The sequence below is a fragment of the Microcaecilia unicolor genome, chromosome 9 (assembly GCF_901765095.1).
Source record: "Microcaecilia unicolor chromosome 9, aMicUni1.1, whole genome shotgun sequence".
NCBI classification, from domain to species: Eukaryota; Metazoa; Chordata; class Amphibia; order Gymnophiona; family Siphonopidae; genus Microcaecilia; species Microcaecilia unicolor.
The window spans coordinates 98,778,156-98,801,139 of NC_044039.1; the positions used below are offsets into that span (position 1 = coordinate 98,778,156).

The 22,984-nt window shown below is 42.8% G+C and overlaps 1 protein-coding gene across 1 annotated transcript in view; it reads right to left on the reverse strand.

Moving 5' to 3' along the window:
• Positions 1 to 22,984, reverse strand: part of MEIS2 (Meis homeobox 2) — a 521,844-nt gene that overhangs the window by 27,196 nt on the left and 471,664 nt on the right. The window contains exon 10 of the mRNA XM_030214758.1: positions 14,478 to 14,536. Within this exon, the coding sequence (XP_030070618.1) occupies positions 14,478 to 14,536 (59 nt within the window). The remainder of the gene's footprint in view (positions 1 to 14,477; positions 14,537 to 22,984) is intronic.

Genomic DNA, 22,984 nt, shown 5'->3' on the forward strand with positions numbered 1-22,984 from the left:
GATGTAAATGACAATTCCTCAGTAAACCAAATGAAACAGATAAACTGGGAACAGAATTTTGCTATTGCAAACTTCATCATGCAAACAGTGGATCATCTCATCTTAAATTTTGCTGTTCAGTGAATATAGCCTAAAAGAATAGCAGAGTTGCCTAGGTTTGTTGAACTGGTTACTGGTCTCCAGCCACACAGAACAGTGATGAGTTGGGTCCTTTTAAACTGGAGATGAAGCTGAAGCTAGTAGGAATTCTTGGTGAACAGGCATATATCTCTACCACAACAGACTGTTTGTTATCCCATGGGAAATTTTACATTGGGGTGCGTGTCCACTAGATTGATAAGAGTCTTTAGAGAGGAAGTTTGCTTGTCTGGCTTGAACACTAAAAGGTTCCCACATATTATTAGTTTTGAGTTAGTTGGAACTCGGTAAAAGGAGTTGGAACTCAAATCTGCCAAGTTATGGCTATGATTAACTTTATCTGATATAGGGGATGTAATTACAGTATCATAATTCCTGAGTGTTTTATAAAAATATTATTCGCACATCTCTACCTACCACAAGTTGGTGAATAACTGGCTATTCCTACAAGTCTCACCAGAGACATATGCAGAGGCACTTTCACTTCCTTTTTCCTGCTGGCAATTCATCTCCCTATTCATCCAAGCATCCTTATGGCTTTTGCTATCATCTTTTCTACCTGTTTGGCCACCTTAAGATCATTAGATATGATCACCCTCCAAGTCCAGCTCTTGTGCACAGAAGTACTTTACCCCCTATACTGTACCACTCCCTTGGGTTTTCACAGCCCAAATGCATGACCCTGTATTTTTAGCATTAAATCTTAGCTTCCAAATTCTAGACCACTCTTCATGCTTCGCTAGATCCCTCCTCATGTTATCAGGGGTGTCTACCTTATTGCAGATTTTGGTATCATCTGCAAAGAGGCAAATGTTACCAGACAGTCCTTCAGTAACATTGCTTACAAAAATGTTAAGAAGAATCAGACCAAGAACTGATCCAAGTGGCACACCATGGGCAAGGTCCCTTTCCTCAGAATGAGCTCCATTTACTACTATCCTTTGTCTCCTTCCACTTGAACAGTTTCTAACCCAGTCAGTCACTTTAGGGGTCATACTGAAGGCACTCAGTTTATTTATAAGTCACATATGTGAATCTGTGTCAAAGATTTTGCTAAAATCAAAGAACACCACATGTAGCACTCTCACTTGATTGAACCCAGTCAACAAATTAATCTAATTCATCTAATAAGCCCTAATTTTAATAAAAACATGGTAACTTGGTCATGTAGTCCATTGGATTCCAGAAACCTTAACATATTTTTTATTCATGTATTTAATTTCTTATATACTGCCTGGAACTTCAAAAGCTATCAAAGTGGTTTACATTCAGGTACAGTTGGTGTTTTTCTCTCCCTGGAGGACTCACAATCTAAGCTGGTACTTGAAGAAATGGAGTTGTGATACTGTCAGCAAGTGTTGAGGATGGGCCTTCAAATGGCACAGCTGGACAAGGTTGCAAAATTAAGATAAGCACTTTATTAATCCAAAACTGAGGCCTGTAACTTTATAGGGTCAGGAAAACAAAGGTAAAAGTCTTTTAGGTTCAAATGAAAATGTCGTGACACAGGCAGGTGGATGACAGGGCCCAAACCATAGTCTGTATAGTCCCTCTTCCTTTCTCATGGTTAACAGCCCTGGTCTTGAAACGGACGCTGGCTCTAGCCAGACCTCAAGAGCAAGGTATCACAAATTATCCAAATGAAAATTTGGCTTACCTCAGCCAGGTCCTGGTAGCTAGACATAGGAAGTGAAAGCATATGCTGGGATCCACTTCTTCCTTCCCTGGGCCTCCTCAGCCCCACTTTGGCCCTTCCTTTTATAATTCCTGATTCCTGCCCTCTTGGCTCCTCCTCCTCCTCCTTCTCACTTCCTCCGTGGGCGTGGCTAGTGGGTTTAAGGTGGCTCAGACTACTCGAGAGACTATTCTTAAGGGTGAGGGGCAGTGTTCTATAAAGCCTCTTACATACTCTCCCCCTCAGCTCAGCACTGCCCGGTTGAGTGCCTGCCATATTAGAGTCCACCTTCAGAGACCAAAAAGTCAGTATTAGCATGTTCTCGGTCCATTTGATAGCAAAAGGGCTGGAGGCTAAGGAAGCATCGCATTATATGTGCAATTGAGTCTTTATATCAAGCTATCCACTGAAGAAATTGATGGTCGGTGACCAGCAGGAGGTGTTGCCCCCAAAATAATATTGGAATGTTTCAAGAGCCCACTTGACAGCTAGAGCTTTATTCTCAATTGCCACATAATTTTTCTCTCTTGGGAGCAGTTTCTGGCTAATGTATGCCACCTGGTGGTCTTCCCCATCCACTTCCTGGGCCAGAACAGCCCAGAGTCCAATCTCAGATGCATCGATCTGCACGATGAAGGGCCAGCTGAATTCCAGGCTGACCATCACCAGTTCTGATCAGATATCCCTCTTTAGGGTTTGGAAGGTAATCTCCAGCTCTTCAGTCCAGCGTATCTTTTCTGGAGCCTTCTTCTGCAGGAGCCGGGTTAGCGGTTCTGCTTTCTCAGAAAAACCTGGAAAAAAACAGCGATAATAACCAATGAGCTGAGGAAGGCTCATACTTGTTTCTTTGTCTGGGGTATTGGCATCTGGGTGATGGCCTCTACCTTCCAAATCTGGGGTCTCACTTGTCCTTTCTGATTGAGTACTCAAGGTACTGGACTTCTTGTCCTCCTAAGAAGCACTTTTTTAGGATTCGCTGTTAGCCAGTATTCTGTAGACTATCCAGTACTGATTCTGGATAGTCATTCTGGAAGAGATGGGTCCTCCAATCCTTACTGTAGATGACAATCCACCTTATAATTGAAGAGAAAAGCGCCTAGATTTCGACCCAAATCGGGAGATAGACGTTTATCTCACAAAAACGAATAATCGGTATAATGGAAAGCCGATTTTGGACGTTTTCAACAGCACTCCATCGCGGAAGCGTACAAAGTTGATGGGGGCGTGTCAGAGGCGTGGCGAAGGTGGAACTGGGGCGTGGTTATCGGCCGAGGAGAGATGGGCGCCTTTCACCGATAATGGAAAAAAAAGTATACGTTTGTAGCTAGAATTTAGGGCACTTTTCTTGGACCCTGTTTTTTTCACGAATAAGGCCCCAAAAAGTGCCCTAAATGAACAGATTACCACCAGAGGGAATCGGGGATGACCTCCCCTGACTCCCCCAGTGGTCACTAACCCCCTCCCACCACAAAACATGATGTTTCACAACTTTTTATTTTCACCCTCAAATGTCATACCCACCTCCCTGGCAGCAGTATGCAGGTCCTGGAGCAGTTGTTAGGGGGTGCAGTGGACTTCAGGCAGGTGGACCCAGGCCATTCCCCCCCTACCTGTTACAATTGTGCTGCTTAATGCTTAGTCGTCCAACCCCCCCAAACCCACTGTACCCACATGTAGGTGCCCCCCTTCACCCCTTAGGGCTATAGTAATGGTGTAGACTTGTGGGCTGTGGGTTTTGAGGGGGATTTGGGGGGCTCAACACACAAGGGAAGGGTGCTATGCACCTGGGAGCTCTTTTACCTTTTTTGGTTTTTGTAAAAGTGCCCCCTAGGGTGCCCGGTTGGTGTCCTGGCATGTGAGGGGGACCAGTGCACTACGAATCCTGGCCCCTCCCACGAACAAATGCCTTGGATTTATTCGTTTTTGAGCTGGGCGCTTTCATTTTCCATTATCACTGAAAAACAAAAACGCCCAGCTCACAAATTGTCGAATAAAACATGGACGTCTATTTTTTTTGAAAATACGGTTCGGTCCGCCCCTTCACGGACCCGTTCTCGGAGATAAACGCCCATGGAGATAGACGTTTTCGTTCAATTATGCTCCTCAAAGTCATCCAAGTAGGCAGCTGCACAGTCACTATGTGGTTTAAGTAGTTGGTCGAGGCGTTAAAAGGTAGCTGGAGCTCCATGAAGGCTTGACCTGCTTAAGCCTTTTCCAAGCAGAGCTTGGCTGCCTCACCGGCTTTCTTCAGCCTCTCATGCATGGTGAACACATAATCGGCCAAGTTCCTTCCTGGGTTGGGTTGCTCTTCCCAAGCTGGCCAAACCACATCCAGGATTCCCCTAGGTCTCCTCCCATATAACAACTGAAATGGAGAGAATCCTGTAGAACTCTGGGGCACCTCCTGGGTTGCAAACAGTATCTAGGGGAGTAGAGAATCCCAGTTTTTCTCATCTTTGGCCACAAACTTCTTCAGCATCTGCTTGAGAGTCAAGTTGAAGCATTCCACTAGACCAAATGTCTGCAGATGATAAACAGACATCCGCAAGGTCTTTACCTTAAGCAGGAACACACTTGCCTCATGGCCCTGGACAAAAAGGTGGTTCCTTGATCAGTCAGTATTTCAGCAAGGATCCCCATCTGGGAGAAGACTTCCCACACAGCATTAACCACAGTGGTAATTTTCATATTATGCAGGGCAATAGCTTCTGGGTAGTGAGTGGCATAGTCCAAAATAACCAAAATATACTTATTACCAAGGATGGTTCTATCTAGTGGCCCCACAAATTCCATAGCCACTCTCTCAAACAGGGTATTGACAATAGGCATGGGCACACGAGAGGCAGGTGGAACCCTTGCAGGACTACTCAGCTGGCAGGTCAGGCATGACTGACAAAAGAGTTCAACTTTTTTGAATACACCTTGCCAAAAAAGACGGGCCAAAATCAATTTCCAGGTCTTCTCCCCCAGGTGACCTCCTAACAGATGACTATGGGCTAACTGCATAACCTGCCTATTGTAGGATTGAGGGACTAACAGTTGCTCTACCTCTTCCCCTTCCAGGGTTCCCTTAGCCACCCTATACAAGTCATTCTTTATTTTAAAATATAACAGTGCTACCTTAGAGGGGTCCTGGTTGCCCACGAGATTCCCTTCTATCAAAACAATCCTAGCTCTGGCTACTCTAAGGGACTCATCTTCTGAGTGTGCCTGTTTAAAATTCCCTGTAACTTCTTCGCTACTCCATTCAGGTAGGCTGTCTAATGGGTCTGAGTTGCCAAGACTGCCGTCTTCCTCCGACTCTGGATCTCCATTCACTCTGGCTCCTAGATTCAGAGAGAAATGCAGTTTCTCTAACTGCCACTGGCAGCGAAGTTTAGGCAATTTTGGACTTTCAATATACAAGTCAGCGTCCTTCAGCGGGAAGATCTCAGGGAAAGAATCCTCCTCCTTTGGACCAGCGATCAGCTGGTCCTAAATGCCACAGAACTTTGGGAAATCCCAGCCCCAAACTATTGGGTAAGGTATCCAAGGCAAGACTTCTACTTCTAACTAAGCATGCCCAGCAGGTGTTTAAAGGATACTTGAGCAGTTGGATATTGCCTCTGTTCCCCAAGTACGCATGCCAGGGTCACAGTCCACTCATAATTCAATTGCAGATAGTTGAGTATCTCTCTTGAAACAAGGGTCTTGACACTGCTGGAGTCCACTAGTGCTTGGAATGGGTGTCCTTCCGGCTCAACTTGTAAGTCACAATTTCTGCTTTCTGGATGGAAAGCGTCCACAAAATTATAGTCATGTGTGACTACCAAATTCATACCATTGCATTTTCAGTTAGATCCTGGCAGTCTCTAACTATATGTCCACTTCCCCCACACCCGAAACAGGTAGGGAAGTAAGGATCCCATGACCAAGCCAAAGGTACACGGTGCATTCATGGGGTTGAGGGCTTCCATTGTTCCATCCCGTTCCTTGATGACCCTGAGCTGGAGGGTGGTTTCTGATCCCTTGGGTTGTCCAGTCCAGCCTTTTCTCCTTTCCTCCCAGGACTTCCAGATGGCTTCTTTTCTTTGTAGAGTTTTGAATCTGGTTGTACTTGGTGGAAAGGCTTCAGCTGCTTCTAAAGCACTCTCTGGGGTCAATTTAGGGGGCCGTCTCATCTACTGTTTATCATAGACGGGGTAAACTTTCAAGGAACTGCTCCAAGAGGATGACTCTTGTGATCTCTGAGCCCATCTTGCCTTCTGGTTGCAGCCATCTCCAGGCCACCTCAATGAATTGTTAGAAGAAACTCCAGAGGTTTTTTTTTAACTTGCAGGGACCCTTTCTGGAAGCATTGATAGTAGGCCTATTGAGTGCAGCCCGCCCTTTCCAAAATAGCTGCTTTTATTTCCATATAGGTGGCTGTCCCACCAGGATTGACATCTTGGAATGGCGGTCTGGCTGCCACTGGCGGGCGGTTCTTTCAAAATTGGCCAGGAAATAGTCTGGGTTGTCCATCAGTACCATCTTCAGTAACACTGGAACCATAGAGTGCAACCTGGGAGACTGCAAGGCTTGTGTCACCTGAGTCATGGAGCTGTGCTGGGCTTCCACAGATCTTTGGTGGGGGGAGCTCCCGTTGCCTCTGTACTACTTTCTGCAGCTGCAGTTGCGGCTGGCCTTCCACTAGGGCCTGGAGTAGCCTGTCCATATTTTTGCTTTAGCAGCCTCACCCAGAAACGTGTACTGAGGAAAACAAAAATAAAACCTGCCTGTCTAGCACTAACTATATGCCCCCCTCCCCTAACTAGGCAGGCTATTCCCTTTTGCCTGATGTCCCGGCATGATATCTTCAATAGGCTCAGAGACCCAGAGGTCAAGGATTCGGCTTCCTCCGGCAGCATAAGCTCAAATATTCCACTTCTGATACCACTTGTGATACTGAGAGTGAGGGTGGGTCTTCAAATGACACAGCTGGACAAGGTTGCAAAATTAAAATAAGCACTTTATTAATCCAAAACTGAGGACTTCAGAGAGTCAGGGAAGCAAAGGTAAAAGTCTCTTAGGTTCAAATGAAAAAGTTATGACATAGGCAGGTGGATGACAGGGCCCAAACCACAGTCTGTATAGTCCCTCACTCTCTCAAGGTTGCCAACTCTGGTCTGACTCTGGCCAGACCTCAAGAGCAAGGTTTCACAAATTATCCAAATGAAAGTTTGGCTTACCTCAGCCAGGTCCTGGCAACTAGACATAGGACGTGAAAGCATATGCTGGGAATCCACTTCTTCCTTCCCTGGGCCTCCTCAACCCCACTGTGGCCCTGCCTTTTATACTTCCTGATTCCAGTCCTCTCAGCTCCACCCCTCCCATCTCACTTCCTCCCTGTGTTTAAGGTGCCTCAGACTACTCAAGGGACTATTCTTAAGGGTGAGGGACAGTATTCTATAAATCACATCACAGGAAGGTTAAGTGACTTGCCCAAGATTGCAAAGAGCTGTGGTAGAATTTGAACTGAGCTCCTCTGGTTCTGTTTTTTGCTCTAATCATTAAGCTACTCTTCAGTCTTAGAAGCATTTCTATTAATTTGCTCACCTCAGAAGCCAGACTAATTGGCCTGTAATTTCCAACTTCCTCCTACTTTTGTGGAGAGGATCCTCATCCACCTTTCTCCAGTTCCCCGGTACTACTCCCAACATTAAAGTAGCATTGAAAAGATAAGACAGTGGTGCTGCCAGAACTTCCCTAAGTTCCTTCAACCTCACTATCCTCTGTCTTAGAAGAGTTTCCATTAATTTACTCACCACAGAGGTCAGACTAACTAACCTGTAGTTCCCAACCTTCTCCTTACTTCCACTTTTGTGGAGAGGGATCATATTTGCCCTTCTCCAGTCCTTTGAGACTACTCCTGACTCTCTAGAAGCATTGAAAAAGTCAGACAGCAGAGCCACCATAACTTTCCTAAGTTCCTTCAGTACCCCCAGATCCCATCTGTGCACATATGTTAGTATTCTAAACATTTATGTGGGTAACGCTCACGTATTAGTGCGTATTTTATACAATTGTCTCCCTTGTGCCTAGGCTTAAGCCTTGTGATTGCAAGGTTCCATGCTGTCACTGTATTGAGTTTGGGGGTAAATGTGCTACAAAATAGGAGAAAATTACTAGGTAGCTTTGAATGAAGGTTTGTTGTGCTGGAACTTAGCTTTGGTCCTCATTGAACTGACAACCAATATGAGTAGGAGAAAACTGCTGGGTCCCCTCCTCTTCCAAAAAAAAAGTAGTGCATCTAGTTTTGTGTCAGAAGTAGCTTTGCAAACATGCTAATACTAATTTTCTTCTATGAGGGAGGAAAGAGAAGTGTCACACACAAATATCGAGAGCAAAAGCTTGGATACATCTTTTATCCAGTGAACTAAACTCACATCGCTCTGCTGGCCAATTAGAAAATGCCTATTGCTCCTAATTTATTTTAGGCTGTGCTGAATGATTCAGAGTCATAATGGTGAATGGAGCCCTCCTGAGGAGGAATGATCATTTTTAATTTATTCTTTGTCTCCAGTAAGCAAGTTTCTGGAGCTTGGCAAATGTTGCCCAGACTCTGAAGCTGGCCTTTTTAAGTCAGCTTATCCTGTCTATATTTATGATCATGAGGTATGTAGACCCCACGCTGTAATGCATAGATTTGTTATGTCCCGTTCATTGTCTTGGTCTGTGTACTAATGATGCCATCTAGGGCCATTACTAGGAGTTTTTTTTTGCCACCATAATTTTGCACTATACATTTTCTCTGTTGTACCTTCATTCCCTCCCTCCCTCCCTCCCCTCTCTTGATTTGTGCCTGAGACGCTCCACAATCTGTTGATATTAGAAAAAGCCTTAACTCTGTCAGTGAACACACTGTGAATTAGTATATACTCAAAAGTTCCCAGTCGCATCTTCCACGTCAGTTTTCTTTTCAAACAAGAAGCCTGCACCTAAGGGGGCCTCTAAAAAGAGGATCCTCTTTATCTTTCTAACTTTTCATTTAGGAATGATATTCTTTTCCCTTGCTTTTTCTGCGAAACCCTATAGTAGCACCATTCCAAGCTACCAATCCCAGGACAAGCAATGGCTTCCCCATGTCTATCTTAATAGCAGACTATGAACCTTTCCTCCAGGAACTTGTCAAAATCTTTTTTTAACCCAGATAAGCTAACTGCTGTTACTACATCCTCCAGCAATGAGTTCCAGAGCTTAACTATTCTTTGAGCGAAAAAAAATATTTCCTCCTATTTGTTTTAAAAATATTTTCATGTGGGGTTCTCCAGGGGTCTGTGCTGGGACCGCTGTTTTTTAAACATATTTATAAATGATCTAGAGATGGGAGTAACTAGTGAGGTAATTAAATTTGCTGACAACACAAAGTTATTCAAAGTTCTTAAATCGTGAGAGGATTGTGAAAAATTACAAGAGGACCTTACGAGACTACGAGACTGGGAGACTGGGCGTCTAAATGGCAGTTGACGTTTAATGTGAACAAGTGCAAAGTGATGCATGTGGGAAAGAGGAACCTGAACTATAGCTACTTAATGCAAGGTTCCACATTAGGAGTCATCGACCAAGAAAGGGATCTTGGCGTTGTTGTTGTTGATGATACGTTGAAACCCTCTGCTCAGTGTGCTGTGACGGCTAAGAAAGCAAATAGAATGTTAGGTATTATTAGGAAAGGAAGGAAAACAAAAGTGAGGACGTTATAATGCCTTTTTATCGGTCCATGGTGCGACCGCACCTTGAATATTGTGTTCAATTCTGGTCACCGCATCTCAAAAAAGATATAGTGGAATCAGAAAAGGTACAGAGAAGGGTGATGAAAATGATAAAGGGGATGGGTCGACTTCCCTATGAGGAAAGGCTGAAGTGGCTAGGGCTCTTCATCTTGGAGAAAAGACGGATGAGGGGAGATATAATATTGGTCTATAAAATAATGAGTGGAGTGGAATGGGTAGACGTGAATCGTTTGTTTACTCTTTCCAAAAATACTAGGACTAGGGAGCATGTGATGAAGCTACAAAGTAGTAAATTTAATACAAATCGGAGAAAATGTTTCTTCACTCAACGTGTAATTAAACTCTGGAATCCGTTGTCACAGAATGTGGTAAAGGTGGTTAGCTTAGCGGGGTTTAAAAAAGGTCTAGACGGCTTCCTAAAGGAAAAGACCATAGACTATTATTAATTTGACTTTGGAAAATCCACTGCTATTTCTGGGATAAGCAGCATAAAATGTATTGAACTTTTTTCAGGATCTTGCCAGGTATTGTGACCTGAATTGGCCACTGTTGGAAACAGGATGTTGGGCTTGATGGATCTTTGGTCTGTCCCAGTGTGGCAATAGTTATGTACTAACTTCACTGAGTGTCCCCTACTTACTTATTTTCAGTGATGTGCCAGTCCAGAGTCAGTTAAGTACAGGGGTTGCTGATTTTTTTTAAATTTTAAATGAATGTAAAAACTTGCTTATTATAAAAATAAAAAATTAGAAGATCTATCTCAGAATAGGAGACAGATGATTAGTATGTATAAAGTGCTGCAGATCTGGAATAGCTTTGTGCTATAGGAGATTGCATAGCCGATTCAATTGCTCTATGATGCCTTAAAGCTGTATTTATGCCAGAATGTTTTGCTGGGTAACTTTATTTGCATAATTTGCATAGTTCTATATGATTTTTACCACTTTTGCTTGGTTTGGACACTCCTCTTTATCTTTCTAACTATTAGGGTTTCTGACAGGTACTTGTGACCTGGATTGGCCACTGTTGGAAATAGGACACTGGGCTAGATGGACCATTGGTCTGACCCAGTATGTCTGTTTTTATTATGATTTGCACTGCGCCCTAGACACTCATCTCTAACTCAGTAACATAGTAAGTGATGGCAGATAAAGACCTGAACGGTCCATCCAGTCCGCCCAACTTTCACACTCCTTATCAATTCATGATTAAATCAACAAGTAATTTGATGTAAAATACTTGATCATGTTCCTTTTTTGGCATTTCTAGTATATAGACCATAGAAGTCTGCCTAGTCCTGTCCTTACATTCCAACTACTAAAGTTGCTGTAGAAGCCAACTCCAGCCTATCTGGCTTGTCTTTTGTACGACATAGACTGTAAAAGTCTGCCCAGCACTGTAGTTACTGTCAAAGCCCTTTCCAGCCCATCCTAAACCAGATTGCCATATATGGGACACAGACCATACAAGTCTGCCCAGCACCAGTCCCAGTTCATCATAGCTGGAGTCGTAATCTAAGCGACAATTGTCACATCCACACATATGCAGCCATTTATGTTTAGTTGTTTTTTTTATACCATCCATTTTCTAATTAGAGATCCTCTGTGTTCATCCCACGCTATTTTGAATTCTGTCACCTTTTTTGCCTCTACCTTCTCCTTCGGGAGGGCATACTAGGCTTCAACCACCCTCTCTGTGAAAAAGAATTTCCTGACATCACTCCTAAGCCTACCGTCCCACATCCTCAATTCATGTCTTACAGTTTTACTGTTTCCCCTTCTTTCTATATTAATACCTTTCAAGTATTTAAATGTTTGTATCCCTGAATAAGAGTCTTCCATATCTGTGCATTCTTGTATTCCTGTGGCAGTCTGTGGTACATTAGGTGTAGTGTCTCCATTGAAATGGCCACATATAATTAGACGAGGTCACAGGCAACATTTTCAGGTCAGTCATACTACTGTAGGGGCTACAGTGGTGGGAGAGTAAGTGTTAGCAGATGGTATGTGGTTTCCAAACACTGTACTCAACATGCATTACCCCACCTGGCCACCAATTCTAAACACCTCCAACTGAAAATGACAATGCATTTGTATTCAATCCTACTTTAGATTCCCTGTCCTAGTTTTAGCTTTCATGCAGGAGATAAGGGATAAGGTCCAAGCCAGCTGTTTTTCTCTTCCAGGGATCAACTACTTGCCTAATCATATGCAGCTGTCCTCTTTTGCTGCCTCAGTTCTGTGGATCTTGCAGATTATCTTACCCTGTGCTCTTTTCTTCCTCACACATATCCCTCCAACATCTTACCCTTCCTCATCTCTTAGAGATGCTCTCTTCCTGCTCCTTTCAGACATCATTCATCTCTTCTTCTCCTTCTTCTCATCTTTCCTTATTACATTTCTGCCTCCTTTTCCATCCTTCTCTCATCCTCTGCCATCCACTTCTTTTCCCTGCCTCTTATTTCTCTCCCTTCCTCCACATTCTCACCACTCATCTCTTCCCCCACATTAAACTTTTTTTCTCTTGCCTCCAATTCAGCAGTTATTTAAGGGGGCTATAAGACTTCTCTAAGATTTGCAGTGTTTAGTGTGGCTTTTCTTGTCTTGCTCTCAGTGAACAACAGTCCCCCATCTTCTCCTTTCAGTCCTTCCGCACCTTTACTTGTTTTTTCCTCTCAGCCTCCCCCCTCAGTGCTCCTTTATCTCGCTGTTGCTTCCTCCTGAGCCTTATTCATCCCTGTAGTTTCACTCATCCTCTCCTGAGTGGTCCCCCAAGTTTCGCTATTATTTCCTCAGCCTCACTCATTCTTCCCCCCAAGTTCATCCCTAAGCCTTACTCATCTTCACTGTGCACCTCATTGAGCCTCCCCAGCCTTCCTCATCCTCCACCAGTGTTCCCCATACTTAGTCATCTTCTTTCTGGAGCATACCACACATCCCAAAGCCATTCCTCCTCCCTCAGTGCTCCCCATCCACGTATCTACCAATACAGCCTCAGCCACTAATAATTTATCTGTTTGGCTTAAGCCTGCTCAAGATCAGGCCTAAAATAAAGCAATAGGAGGTAATTCCATATGTATGGTAGAAGCCTGTTCTATAAAGAAACATAAGCACCTACTTTTCTTCATAGAACGCTAGCATAACTGCAAAAATACATGCCTATCGTTTAGGTGAGAGCACTTATACTAGCCATAAAGCTGACATAAGTTCATACGCCAAGATGCCAGAGATATGCATGTACATAAATAAGAATCCCACCCTTGCTATGCCCAGAATCTGCCTACCCGTAAACTAGACTTTATGTAGGCAGAAGTTTGGCATTACTCACATATGTGCATTCATATGCATACATATACCATTAGTCTAATGATTTACACACATAATCAGCACATAATTGTTAACATATACTTTATAGATTGACAAAAATGGCTGGAGATCTTTTATTGACAATTCTTCAATCGGACTCAACAAAGAGCATGTTTCGGCAATAGGGCCTGCGTCAGGAGTCTGTAATTGTCACACAGAACATCTGATGTCAAACAAGATCAGTAACAGTTGGGTCATCAACCCAGACTTGACAATCAGTATATGCTGTAAATGTCAGGCTCCAGCCATTTTTGTCAGCTCCGCTGTTTCCTTCGCTTGTTTGCTGAGTGCAGGATCTGGACTCTTGCTTTTTTCTTTTGCCGTATAGAATGACCCTCATAGTGCCAATATAGTCACCACAGTATTCATATATTGAGAGCTGCCACCTACATAGACAGCAGAATTGACTCCTTACTACATCAGACCCTTGGTTTCTATGTCACATAATTTCTGTATTTCTCAATGGTTTGAGATAAACAGTTAATTATTTATTTCATTTTATTTTCAATGGTTTATGAGCAATAAATTGAAATGTTGCTTAAGAAAGGATTTATAACCCTTTCAAAATATTAGGGAGAAAACAGTAGGGGTAATCAGTGTCAAAATAATACCCTCCCCTGACCCCAGGAGTGATCAGACTCCCTGTCTGATGGAAGAAAGGGAGGGGGAAGGGGGATGGGACTTGATATACTGCCTTTCTGTGGTTAGGTTTATCCTGGAACCTCCATACAGAAAAGCACAGCTCTCTGGCAGTGGGAGTGAATGCTTGTTACTGGGCACAGCGATTAGCATTTCACCACTTGTATTGTAGCTTTGAACAATAAACACATCACCAATGGTTAAGCAAGAGAAGCTCCAATTCAAAACAACAGCAACAAAATATGTACCCTGTCATGCAAATAAATCCATAAATAAATATTTAGAAAGAATAGGTTTAACATGGTATGTAAGCGTGATATATTTTGGACAGAAAAAGTAACAACCTGTTAGTTTAAAAAAAAAAATCCTGCTATGTAAGGTAGACGTCAGCAACATACTGTGAATAGAATGGACAAATAATGGATACAATGAGTTGCCCAGCTCGCTCTGCAGACCTTAAAGCCATGCATGCATCCAGGAGTTGTGGAGAGCAAGAAAGTGAGATTGTCCTGCTGATTGGACACAGACAACACCAAGCAATTCAAGAGTTCATAGTCAAACAAACTGTACCCAATTACCAATTCAGACAGAAAATAAAAAGCCATTTCAGTAGAGTCAGGGTGGGAAATCTCCAATTAGCACCAATTAGTGGAGTGTGTTTCCTACAGTGGAATTCTGGGGCCATAAAGCCCCCTTCTCCCAGCATGCCTTGCTAAGCCTTTGTACAGCAGGTGATGAACTGGTGCTGAATAACTTTGGATTTGGAATTTAGATTTAATTACTCGCCTTTCCAAATGCAAGCTCAAGGCAAACTGCATTCAGGTACAGTAGGTATTTCCCTGCCCAAGAAGGCTTACAATTTAAGTTCTGCTGTATGTGGGACTGGAATACAGAAATGACTTCAGAACTTGCCTGCACGATTTGACTGATCAATCATTGGCTGAACTATCCTTCTCCGGGCATTAATAAACCTGAAAGAGAGCAGAGAGAAATACAAGGTCTTCATCAAACAGCTAATGTACATTTAGAGACCCTCTCTCTCCTATCTGTACTACCATATACTGCAGCATAAACTTAATTTTAAGGTTTCCTTTCTGTGCTCAAGTCACACAACAGGTTTAACAATAAGGGCTTGATGCTGAGCCTTACCACCTCCACAAATGAGTTAAAAACGCTAAAGGAAGTGCAAGAAATAGTCCAGTCCTTCTTATAAACTGAAAGAATCCTAGTTTAAAGTTCTCCAGAAGTTGTTCAAGTGACCAATCTAGCTAGTCCTAAATGAGGAACAGGCTTTGCCACTCTGTTTTCACATGGTATTGTTAAGTCAGCAAAGCCATTAATTAGGCTGTATGAAGTTTTATCACAAGGAGAGCAGTAATAACTGAAGACCCAGAAGGGTTCCTGTGTCTCTGGAACTCCTGCTGGCTGAGCATGTAAAGCCAGGGGTCGTTTGGAGGTCATGTTAGCTGAGGGGCAACCTTTATAAATTTAGGTTACCAAGGGCAGAGAGCAAGAAGCTGCTGACCAGAGCATAGGATATTTTCCTGACTGGACTTGCCTTCCCAGAAGCTACTGAAAGATGGTCAAAAGGGCAAACAAATAGTAAGAGATATATCCCTACCTCCATTAAATTCCAGGTAATGATAGTGGCATACAGTGCCTGAGAACATGATCCATTAACTGTTTAGCTAAAAAAAAGCTGCACTTAATTTGCTTGATTGTTTCATACTATCTGGTATTAGTCCTTGTCAGTACTTAACATTCAGCGTAAAATAAACACATTTGGGGGAAAAAAAAAACCTGAAAAGAAAACCCTGGCTCAATCTAGTTTAGATAATCTACCTGCCCCCCAATATTACATGACCCCTGTCACTAGCAAGAATTCATCACTATAAACACCAAATTCTATAAGTGGCATCGTAAAAATTGGTGCTGAAAAACCACATGCTTAGCGCAATTCTCTAAACTACGCCTAAAGTTAGGTGTAATTTATAGAATATGCTCACGTGACGTTCTTGTGAATAAAATTTAGGTGCATCCATTTAGGCCACCTAAAACCAGGCCTAAATACCTGCGCCTAACTTAGGCATAGATTGGGTGTATTCCATAATAGTGCGCATAGCTTTTTTTTAGACACCCATGCCCTCTTTTCAGCTGCGTGCATTAGAATTTACGTGCACCATATTGTAGAATATGCACAGAAAGTTGTGGCATATATTCTAATTAAAGCCAATTAGTGCTGCTAATTGGTAAGTAACAATTATGGCACTGATTGGCTTGTCAATCGATTAAGTTGTGCGCACAATTTGGCATGTGGCCAAATTAGCGTGCACAACTTAAGGCGCTCTTTAGAGAATATGGAGGATAGTGTTTTCACAGTGACCCTGGCTTGCAACCTCAAGAATAGCCACATGCTGGAATTTTACCAGGAAAGGGGGTGGACATGGAGACTTTGGACTTGCCCTTAGAAACTTCATTTTTGCAAACTCTGTGAGAACATGATTTCATCCCAGAAATGTTGGAGTGGTATAGGTCACTAAAATGGTTAATTTATTGCCTAATGTACTTGCATAATATATTTTGTGCTGCAGGGGGTATCACTTGTCCTGGTAGATGTATTATAGGTATGAGGATATGCAAAGGGATTCCCCATTTGGAAGTCAATGGGAAGAGAGAAGGTGATGTCATAGAGGGCATAAGAGAGTGATTTAGGAGGGAAAATTGTCTTTGGGTCTCCTTTCTGCCAAGAGCTCATAAGGGAGCATAAGGCTGTATCCTGGGTACTGGCCAATCCCTAGACAAAGGAAAAGCTGCTGGCAGTTTCTTTCTCATCCTACCATCCAGGGCCGATGCAAGTGTATTAGGTGCCTTAAGCAAACATTCAGCTTTGTGTCCCCTTCAATTAACTTCTAGCCACCTATCTCCCTTCCCCAAGAAATGAATAATTAAACTGAGCAAGCATGAGCAATACCACCTGTCGCAGAAGAAACTTGTAAAAATGCATATCTGGGCTTTAACTTTTAAATATTAAACTATGTTTTTATATACAATATATACAAAATAAGGGCAATTTCCAAAAGGCATTTATCCAGGTAAATGGGCTGTTTCAAAACTGCCCACACTCCTTCTAGATAAAAGTATGTGTTGATGCTTTTTGGGGGGGGGGTTACTGTGGTGTCAGGACCTATTGTTTTGTTTTCAATGCAGCTGCTCTTTACTGCCTCCTAGAAGATGCGGCCCTAGGCACTTGTCTGTGCTACCTAATGGTTAAGCCGTCCCTGCTACTAAGGTAACGCAGGCCGAGAGCCATCAAAGTTCTGGGCCTGTGATAAGGCTGTCGAAGAGAAATAAGCCAACGAAGTCCAGGTGCAGAAGAAGAAATATGTTTGGGGTCGATATTCAAAGCAATTTAACCAGCCAAGAGAGGCTCCTGGCCAATTAAATCACTTATGTATGGCTATCTGTTGATATTCAGTAGCATTTTACCAATTAGTACCACTGAATATCAGCACTAACCATTAAAGCCATAGCTGGCTATTTTGTGGGCAGTCTGGGGGTGGAATCGGCACTTTCTTATACAGTTAAGTAATAATATTCAGCACTTACTGCCTAGCTTAATCAGACAAATTGGTCCACATAAGACTCAGTCCTATCTTTATCCAGTTTCATTTAGGCAGTTAAGTGCTGAATATCACACTTAAGGGACAGCCAGCAGCTCAAACCCGGATATTCAAATCTGTTGCCCGGACATGGCCCAGCATTGAATATCCAGACATCATTGTCAGTGGTGACCAAAAAACACTGACTGCTGGTGGCTAAATATTTACTTTGTTTATTTACAACAGTGGCCTTTGCCAATTTTTAAGTCGAGGACACTCTGGGTCCTGAAAGAGAGACGACCTATACCATAACGCCAACCGGTGCCCATACTCATTTCTACCAGAACATGTGGCCTTGGTAACACTTGCAGAACACAGATAGCACCTCTGCAAATATAGGATATGTGATCACAAACTGAAAGTACTAATGTAGACAAAAATTAGACTGAAACTCTAAGAGGCCAGACTCTGCATGCAGTACAATACCAGAGAAACAGAAAGGAAATGCATTTCTCCTGTACAGTACAAAAACAGCAGATGTAAATTCTCAAAACTGACATATCCCAATCACTAAACTGAAAGTAACATAATTTTTTCTACCTTTGTTGTCTGGTGATTTTATTTTTTTTTCTAATTGTCTTGTTCCCAGTATCGGTTCTGTTTCCCTCTGCATTTATTTACAGTGGCCTCCTGTCCATTTGGTATTTCTTTTCTCTTCTCCTTTCTTTACTACCTGCCCTTCATTCATCTTTGCCACTGTTCTTTCATGTTCAGGTTTCTTCCATTTTTCTGCCTACTTCTTAGATCTATCTAGTTTTTCATATCTTCCCTTCCCTCCATCCATGTGCACCATCTCCTCCCTCACTTCTCTTCCCCTGCCCTCCATCCATGTCCAACATCTCCTCCCTCTCTTTCCTTCCCTTCCACTCCATCTATATGCACCATCTCCTCTCTCCCTTTCCCTACCCTTCCATCCATGTACACCCTCTTTTCTTTTCCTTTCTCCTCCATCCATGTACACCATCTCACCACTCTCTACTTTTTCAATTCATTCATATGCAGCATTTCCTCCCTGTCTCTTCTCTTCTCCTATATCCATAATTGCTCCTCTGTGTCCCTTTCCCTATGCTTTCACCCAGTCCAGCATTTTTACTGTCACATTGAGGTGTATTTTCAAAGCACTTAGACTTACAAAGTTACATAATAAGCTATGTAAGTCTAAGTGCTTTGAAAATGAGCACCTCTATATACATCCCTCCCTGTGTCTAGCTTCTCTCCTTTCTTTTGCATTCTTCCCCAACTTGGGCCAGTATCTCTCCCTCCCTGTCCCATGACCACCCCCCTTATGGTGTGGCATATCTCCCTCCCTCCTTGGGTCCAGTGTCTCTCCCCTTCTTGGCCCAGTATGTCTCTCTTTCGCCACTCTCTTCTTGTAGATCCAGCAACTCTCCCTCCCTCCTTCCCTTCCTCTCCCTGCCCTCCTCTAGCCAACCCTGGAGTTTTCCTTCTGCTGAGTCTAACCCATGCAGCAACTGGAAATTTCAACAGGCAGAAGGCCCCCAGGGCTAGTTTGGAAGAAACCTGGGTTTATTGCTCTTGGTGAAGACTGCAACTTTATAGAACTGCAGGTTGGGGGCCTATGAGGCAAGGAGGAAGAGCAGCTGCTGGACCCACAAGAGGATGTGTGGGGTGGCGAGAGAGAAAAGAGAGCGACCAGACTGGGGAAAGGGGAAAATGGGGGAGAGAAACCTGGACCCAGGTAATGTTCTCAATGCAAGGCCTGTAATCTTCATCCAATTTTAAAAACAAAGAAACAAATAACAAAAAAAACCCAGAATGACTGTGTGTGTGGGGGGGGGTGGGGGGGGGGGGGGCTGCCAAAGAGGTCCCAAGAGAACATTACTATCTTGTTAGCCATGCACTGAAGAACACTGATTTACAACAACCTAAAAAACGATATTTGGCTTACCTTACAGGCTCAACAATATCAAAATAGAGTCATTTTCACATACATGCTGCAACTATTATTTCTGAAGTCTTTCTTCCTTCAGTCTGTGCTTACACCCCTCACTCTGGGTCTGGGGTTTTAAATTATTTATGTGGACCCTGCTCTTCTCCCAAGGCCCCCTAGCTCTCATCATTTAAGAAAACTAGGACTATTTCTCTTTACATCCTCTCCCTCTCAGTTTGACCTTTTTAGGGTCAAGCACCTGCCTCTGGCAGGGTCACCTCCCAGGATAGAAAGTCCATGTTCTTGCTCTGTGTTGCTCTCCATAGTTGAATTTAATTTAATATTACTTTTTAATTTAATTCAAAAATTTATAACCCGCTACTTTCAACAAACATCATACAGTGTGGGGTACAACAAAACAATCATAAATAATCCCCTTACCCCTCTCTGCCCTGAAGGACTGGAGGCTTAGGAAACACCCTATCCCCAGGCTATATAGTTCCTTGTTCTTGGCTATCTATTTCAGATAGCAGGTAGTTTCAGAATGCCTCCAGTATCAATTTTATTACCAGTGCCTATTTCTCAATCACTAAATATGCTTTCTCTTGGAGAAGAAACTTCCTACTTATAAAGGCAACTGCTCCTGGCCATCCTTCTCCTGAGACTACTTGAAAATAAGTGTTCTAATCTTTTCCAAAAAATATATTCATAAAGATTTATTTTCAAAAACATGTACAAAATTGTGCAACATAACTTCTAAAATCATTCATATCTACACTCAACCCTATGGAAATTACATATACTATGATGTGCCACAAAAACACCCCAACATATTCCTCTTACAAATACCCCTCAATCGGAGCAATCTTATCCTAATTTCTGATTTGTCAATGCTGCAACACTGCATGAATGGCTCAACGCCAATAACAATAATCACTTCTCATAGTCCAACGTGGTTCCAATCTGTAGAAATCAATAAATAGAGAACCAACAGTTCACAAATGTCTCAAAGGAACCATGAGGTAGGCTTCGAGTTTGGAGACTTCATTAATCCTTCTGAAAGACTTCCATCTGACTTAAGCAGAAATATGATAGGAAAAGACCACTTATTACTGGACTTTTAATACAATGCAATACAATACAAGGTCTAGATCTTTGGTTATTTAATTTTAATTAAAAGCATCTGCTTGGATTTTAAATAATCTTAGAGTTTTGTGAAATTTTATTCCTGTGACATCCCAGATATGACTGGCTCTCTTTGAGTATTCTGCAATGAACTAGGTTGCCGGTAACTGTAATATATAAATGTGTTGCATTGTAAGACATACCCTTTAGCAGACTGCAAATTGACTGAAAGACAGGAAACAGAGTAAGACTAAAATGGACAGTTATCCAATGGGCTTGATTGACTTCTTCTGCACAGGGTTGGCATTGTGGGAACTCCATCGGTTCTATGTTGCACATGTTATTTGAATGCCCTGTTAATCCATGTCTTCTGGTCAGCAATTTGATCTTATCCGTTTAAATTATACCTTTGCCAAATGCTCATGCTTTACCATTGGTGATTTTTAGATGTTTGTTAAATGAATTGCACTTAACATTACATAAAATTACTCTCTTTGGCATTGCAACAAATGTTAAGTACCTGTATGGTTGTAATGTAATATTTTATTTATTTTTGTTACATTTGTACCCCGCGCTTTCCCACTCATGGCAGGCTCAATGCAGCGAGCAATGGAGGGTTAAGTGACTTGCCCAGAGTCACAAGGAGCTGCCTGTGCCAGGAATCAAACTCAGTTCCTCAGTTTCCCAGGACCAAAGTCCACCACCCTAACCACTAGCCACTCCTCCATTTGGAATACTTTTCAATTTTGTCACAATTATGAAAGTGTGGGTGTCGAAATTCAAAGCGCAGTTCAAAAGACCAGGATAGACTCCTGGCTGTTTAAATCAGTTGTGCTGGGTTGTCCAGGGATATTCAGTGCACAGCCAGACAGTGTTACTGAATATCCACTCTAACTGCCCATGCCGAAACTGGCTAGTTTGTGGGTAGTCTGAGGTGGAGTTTGGGTGAAGCAGAAGCTTAACTGGTTAGCGGCAATTTTCAGTCTGCTAACTAGCTGAGCAACCGCATAAGATTAGGACAGCAAAAAAAGCTGTCTTAACTTTATGTGGAGAGTTAAACAAGCACTGGTCTGAATATCGGTTGGTGCCCAGTTAACTTCTAGGTCCTGGCCTGAAGTGGGGCCAAACCCCTCCCTCTCTCCAACCCCCCAAGAACATGCAGATGATCCACCCCAATCCAGTGGTGTAGCTAGGGGGAGCGGCTACTCCCCTAAACGGACTTGTGACAGCGCTGGTGCCTATTTTTCACGTGATCTGTCACATTTAAAACATGCGCCATTGCCGCTGGAAGTCTGCTCCCCTGGCGCCTTCAACCTGGCTACGCTTCTGCCCCAATCCTCCCTCCCTCCCTCATCGAATACATGAACCCCCCCCCCCCCCATCCAATCCTCCCTCCCTCCCTCTCAACTCTCAGAACAAGATGAAGCCCATTTATTCTCCCTCCTCCTTCCCACCTCCCTGGAACAAGATGAAGCTCCTCCTCTGGAGTTTTTAATTTTGTTACCTACCGAGAATGGTGAGATTGAGCGAGATATAAATAATGTAAATAAATAATAAATAAATAAATAAGAAAGATATCCACTTCCAGTCCTTGCCCCCCCCCCCCCCCCCCAGGCCTACCTAAAGTCCCTGGCGGTCCAGTGGGATGATGAGGGCAGGAGCAAACACCCCTAATGGCTGCCTGATGTAAATGGTTGCGAAGACTTCTCGCAGCAGCCTTCAGGTACTCCATGGCTAATTCTGCCCACAGCAGACGGTGTTTAAAAAAAAAACACTGACTATCATTAGAATATCTACCAGGTATTTGGTAGCAAAATACATCATGTAGAGAATGTTTTTAAAAAATGACATTTTTTTGTCTCAACTAGTTTAAGATATAAATGAGTGCAATGTTAGCTTTGCAAAATTATTGCTGAGATATTGAGCTGTATTATGGGCCTTGCCATGGGAATAAACAGCATGGAATATAGCTACATTTTGGGATCATACCAGGCACTTATGACCTGGACATTCTTACCATAATAACTAACTGAACCTGGGTATGGCATGTGATGGCAGTTCTTGCAAACTGTTTTGCAGTTCACAGATTCAAACCTGAGGCTCAAAGAGTCTCCGTATTTGGTGACTTAGCCCCATGATCAGAATGCAGTGTCTTGAACAAAATGATTCTTTCTTCACTGCAAGTCAAGCCATTGTGTGACCCTAGGAAATCTGGCTGCAGAAAACTAATCTGCAGGTCCTAAAAAGAGAAATAATATCCATAAGTATGTGGAAGTACATTTTGTCATGATCTATGCCTATGTGCCACTGAATGTGATATACCATGTGGGAGTGGATAGAGATAGATGTTTGCAAAAAAAAAAGTACTGAGGAAACTGTATGAATACCCCTTCTACAATGATTTCCTCCCAGCGGAGTACGGAGTTCAAAAAGGACAGCTTCAATTCTCATATGTGGAGCACAGTATCCATATATATACAGTTCAGTTAATCAGAAAAGATGGAACTAGCTGGATTTACCAGGATGAAAAGGTGTTGCCTGGAGGAAATCCTTTCTTTAAACTCCTTGTTGAATGGTACAGCTAAATATATGCTGCTTGCCAATAGATGGGACTAGGAGACAAGTTTACATTGTGCTGTCCTCCTCAGTCTGTTTCTACTCTGTTGCAAGATTTCCTGGATGCTCAGAGTCCCAGTCTACTGGCTGTATTTTGAAAGATGGACTTGTATGTAGAACATTACTCT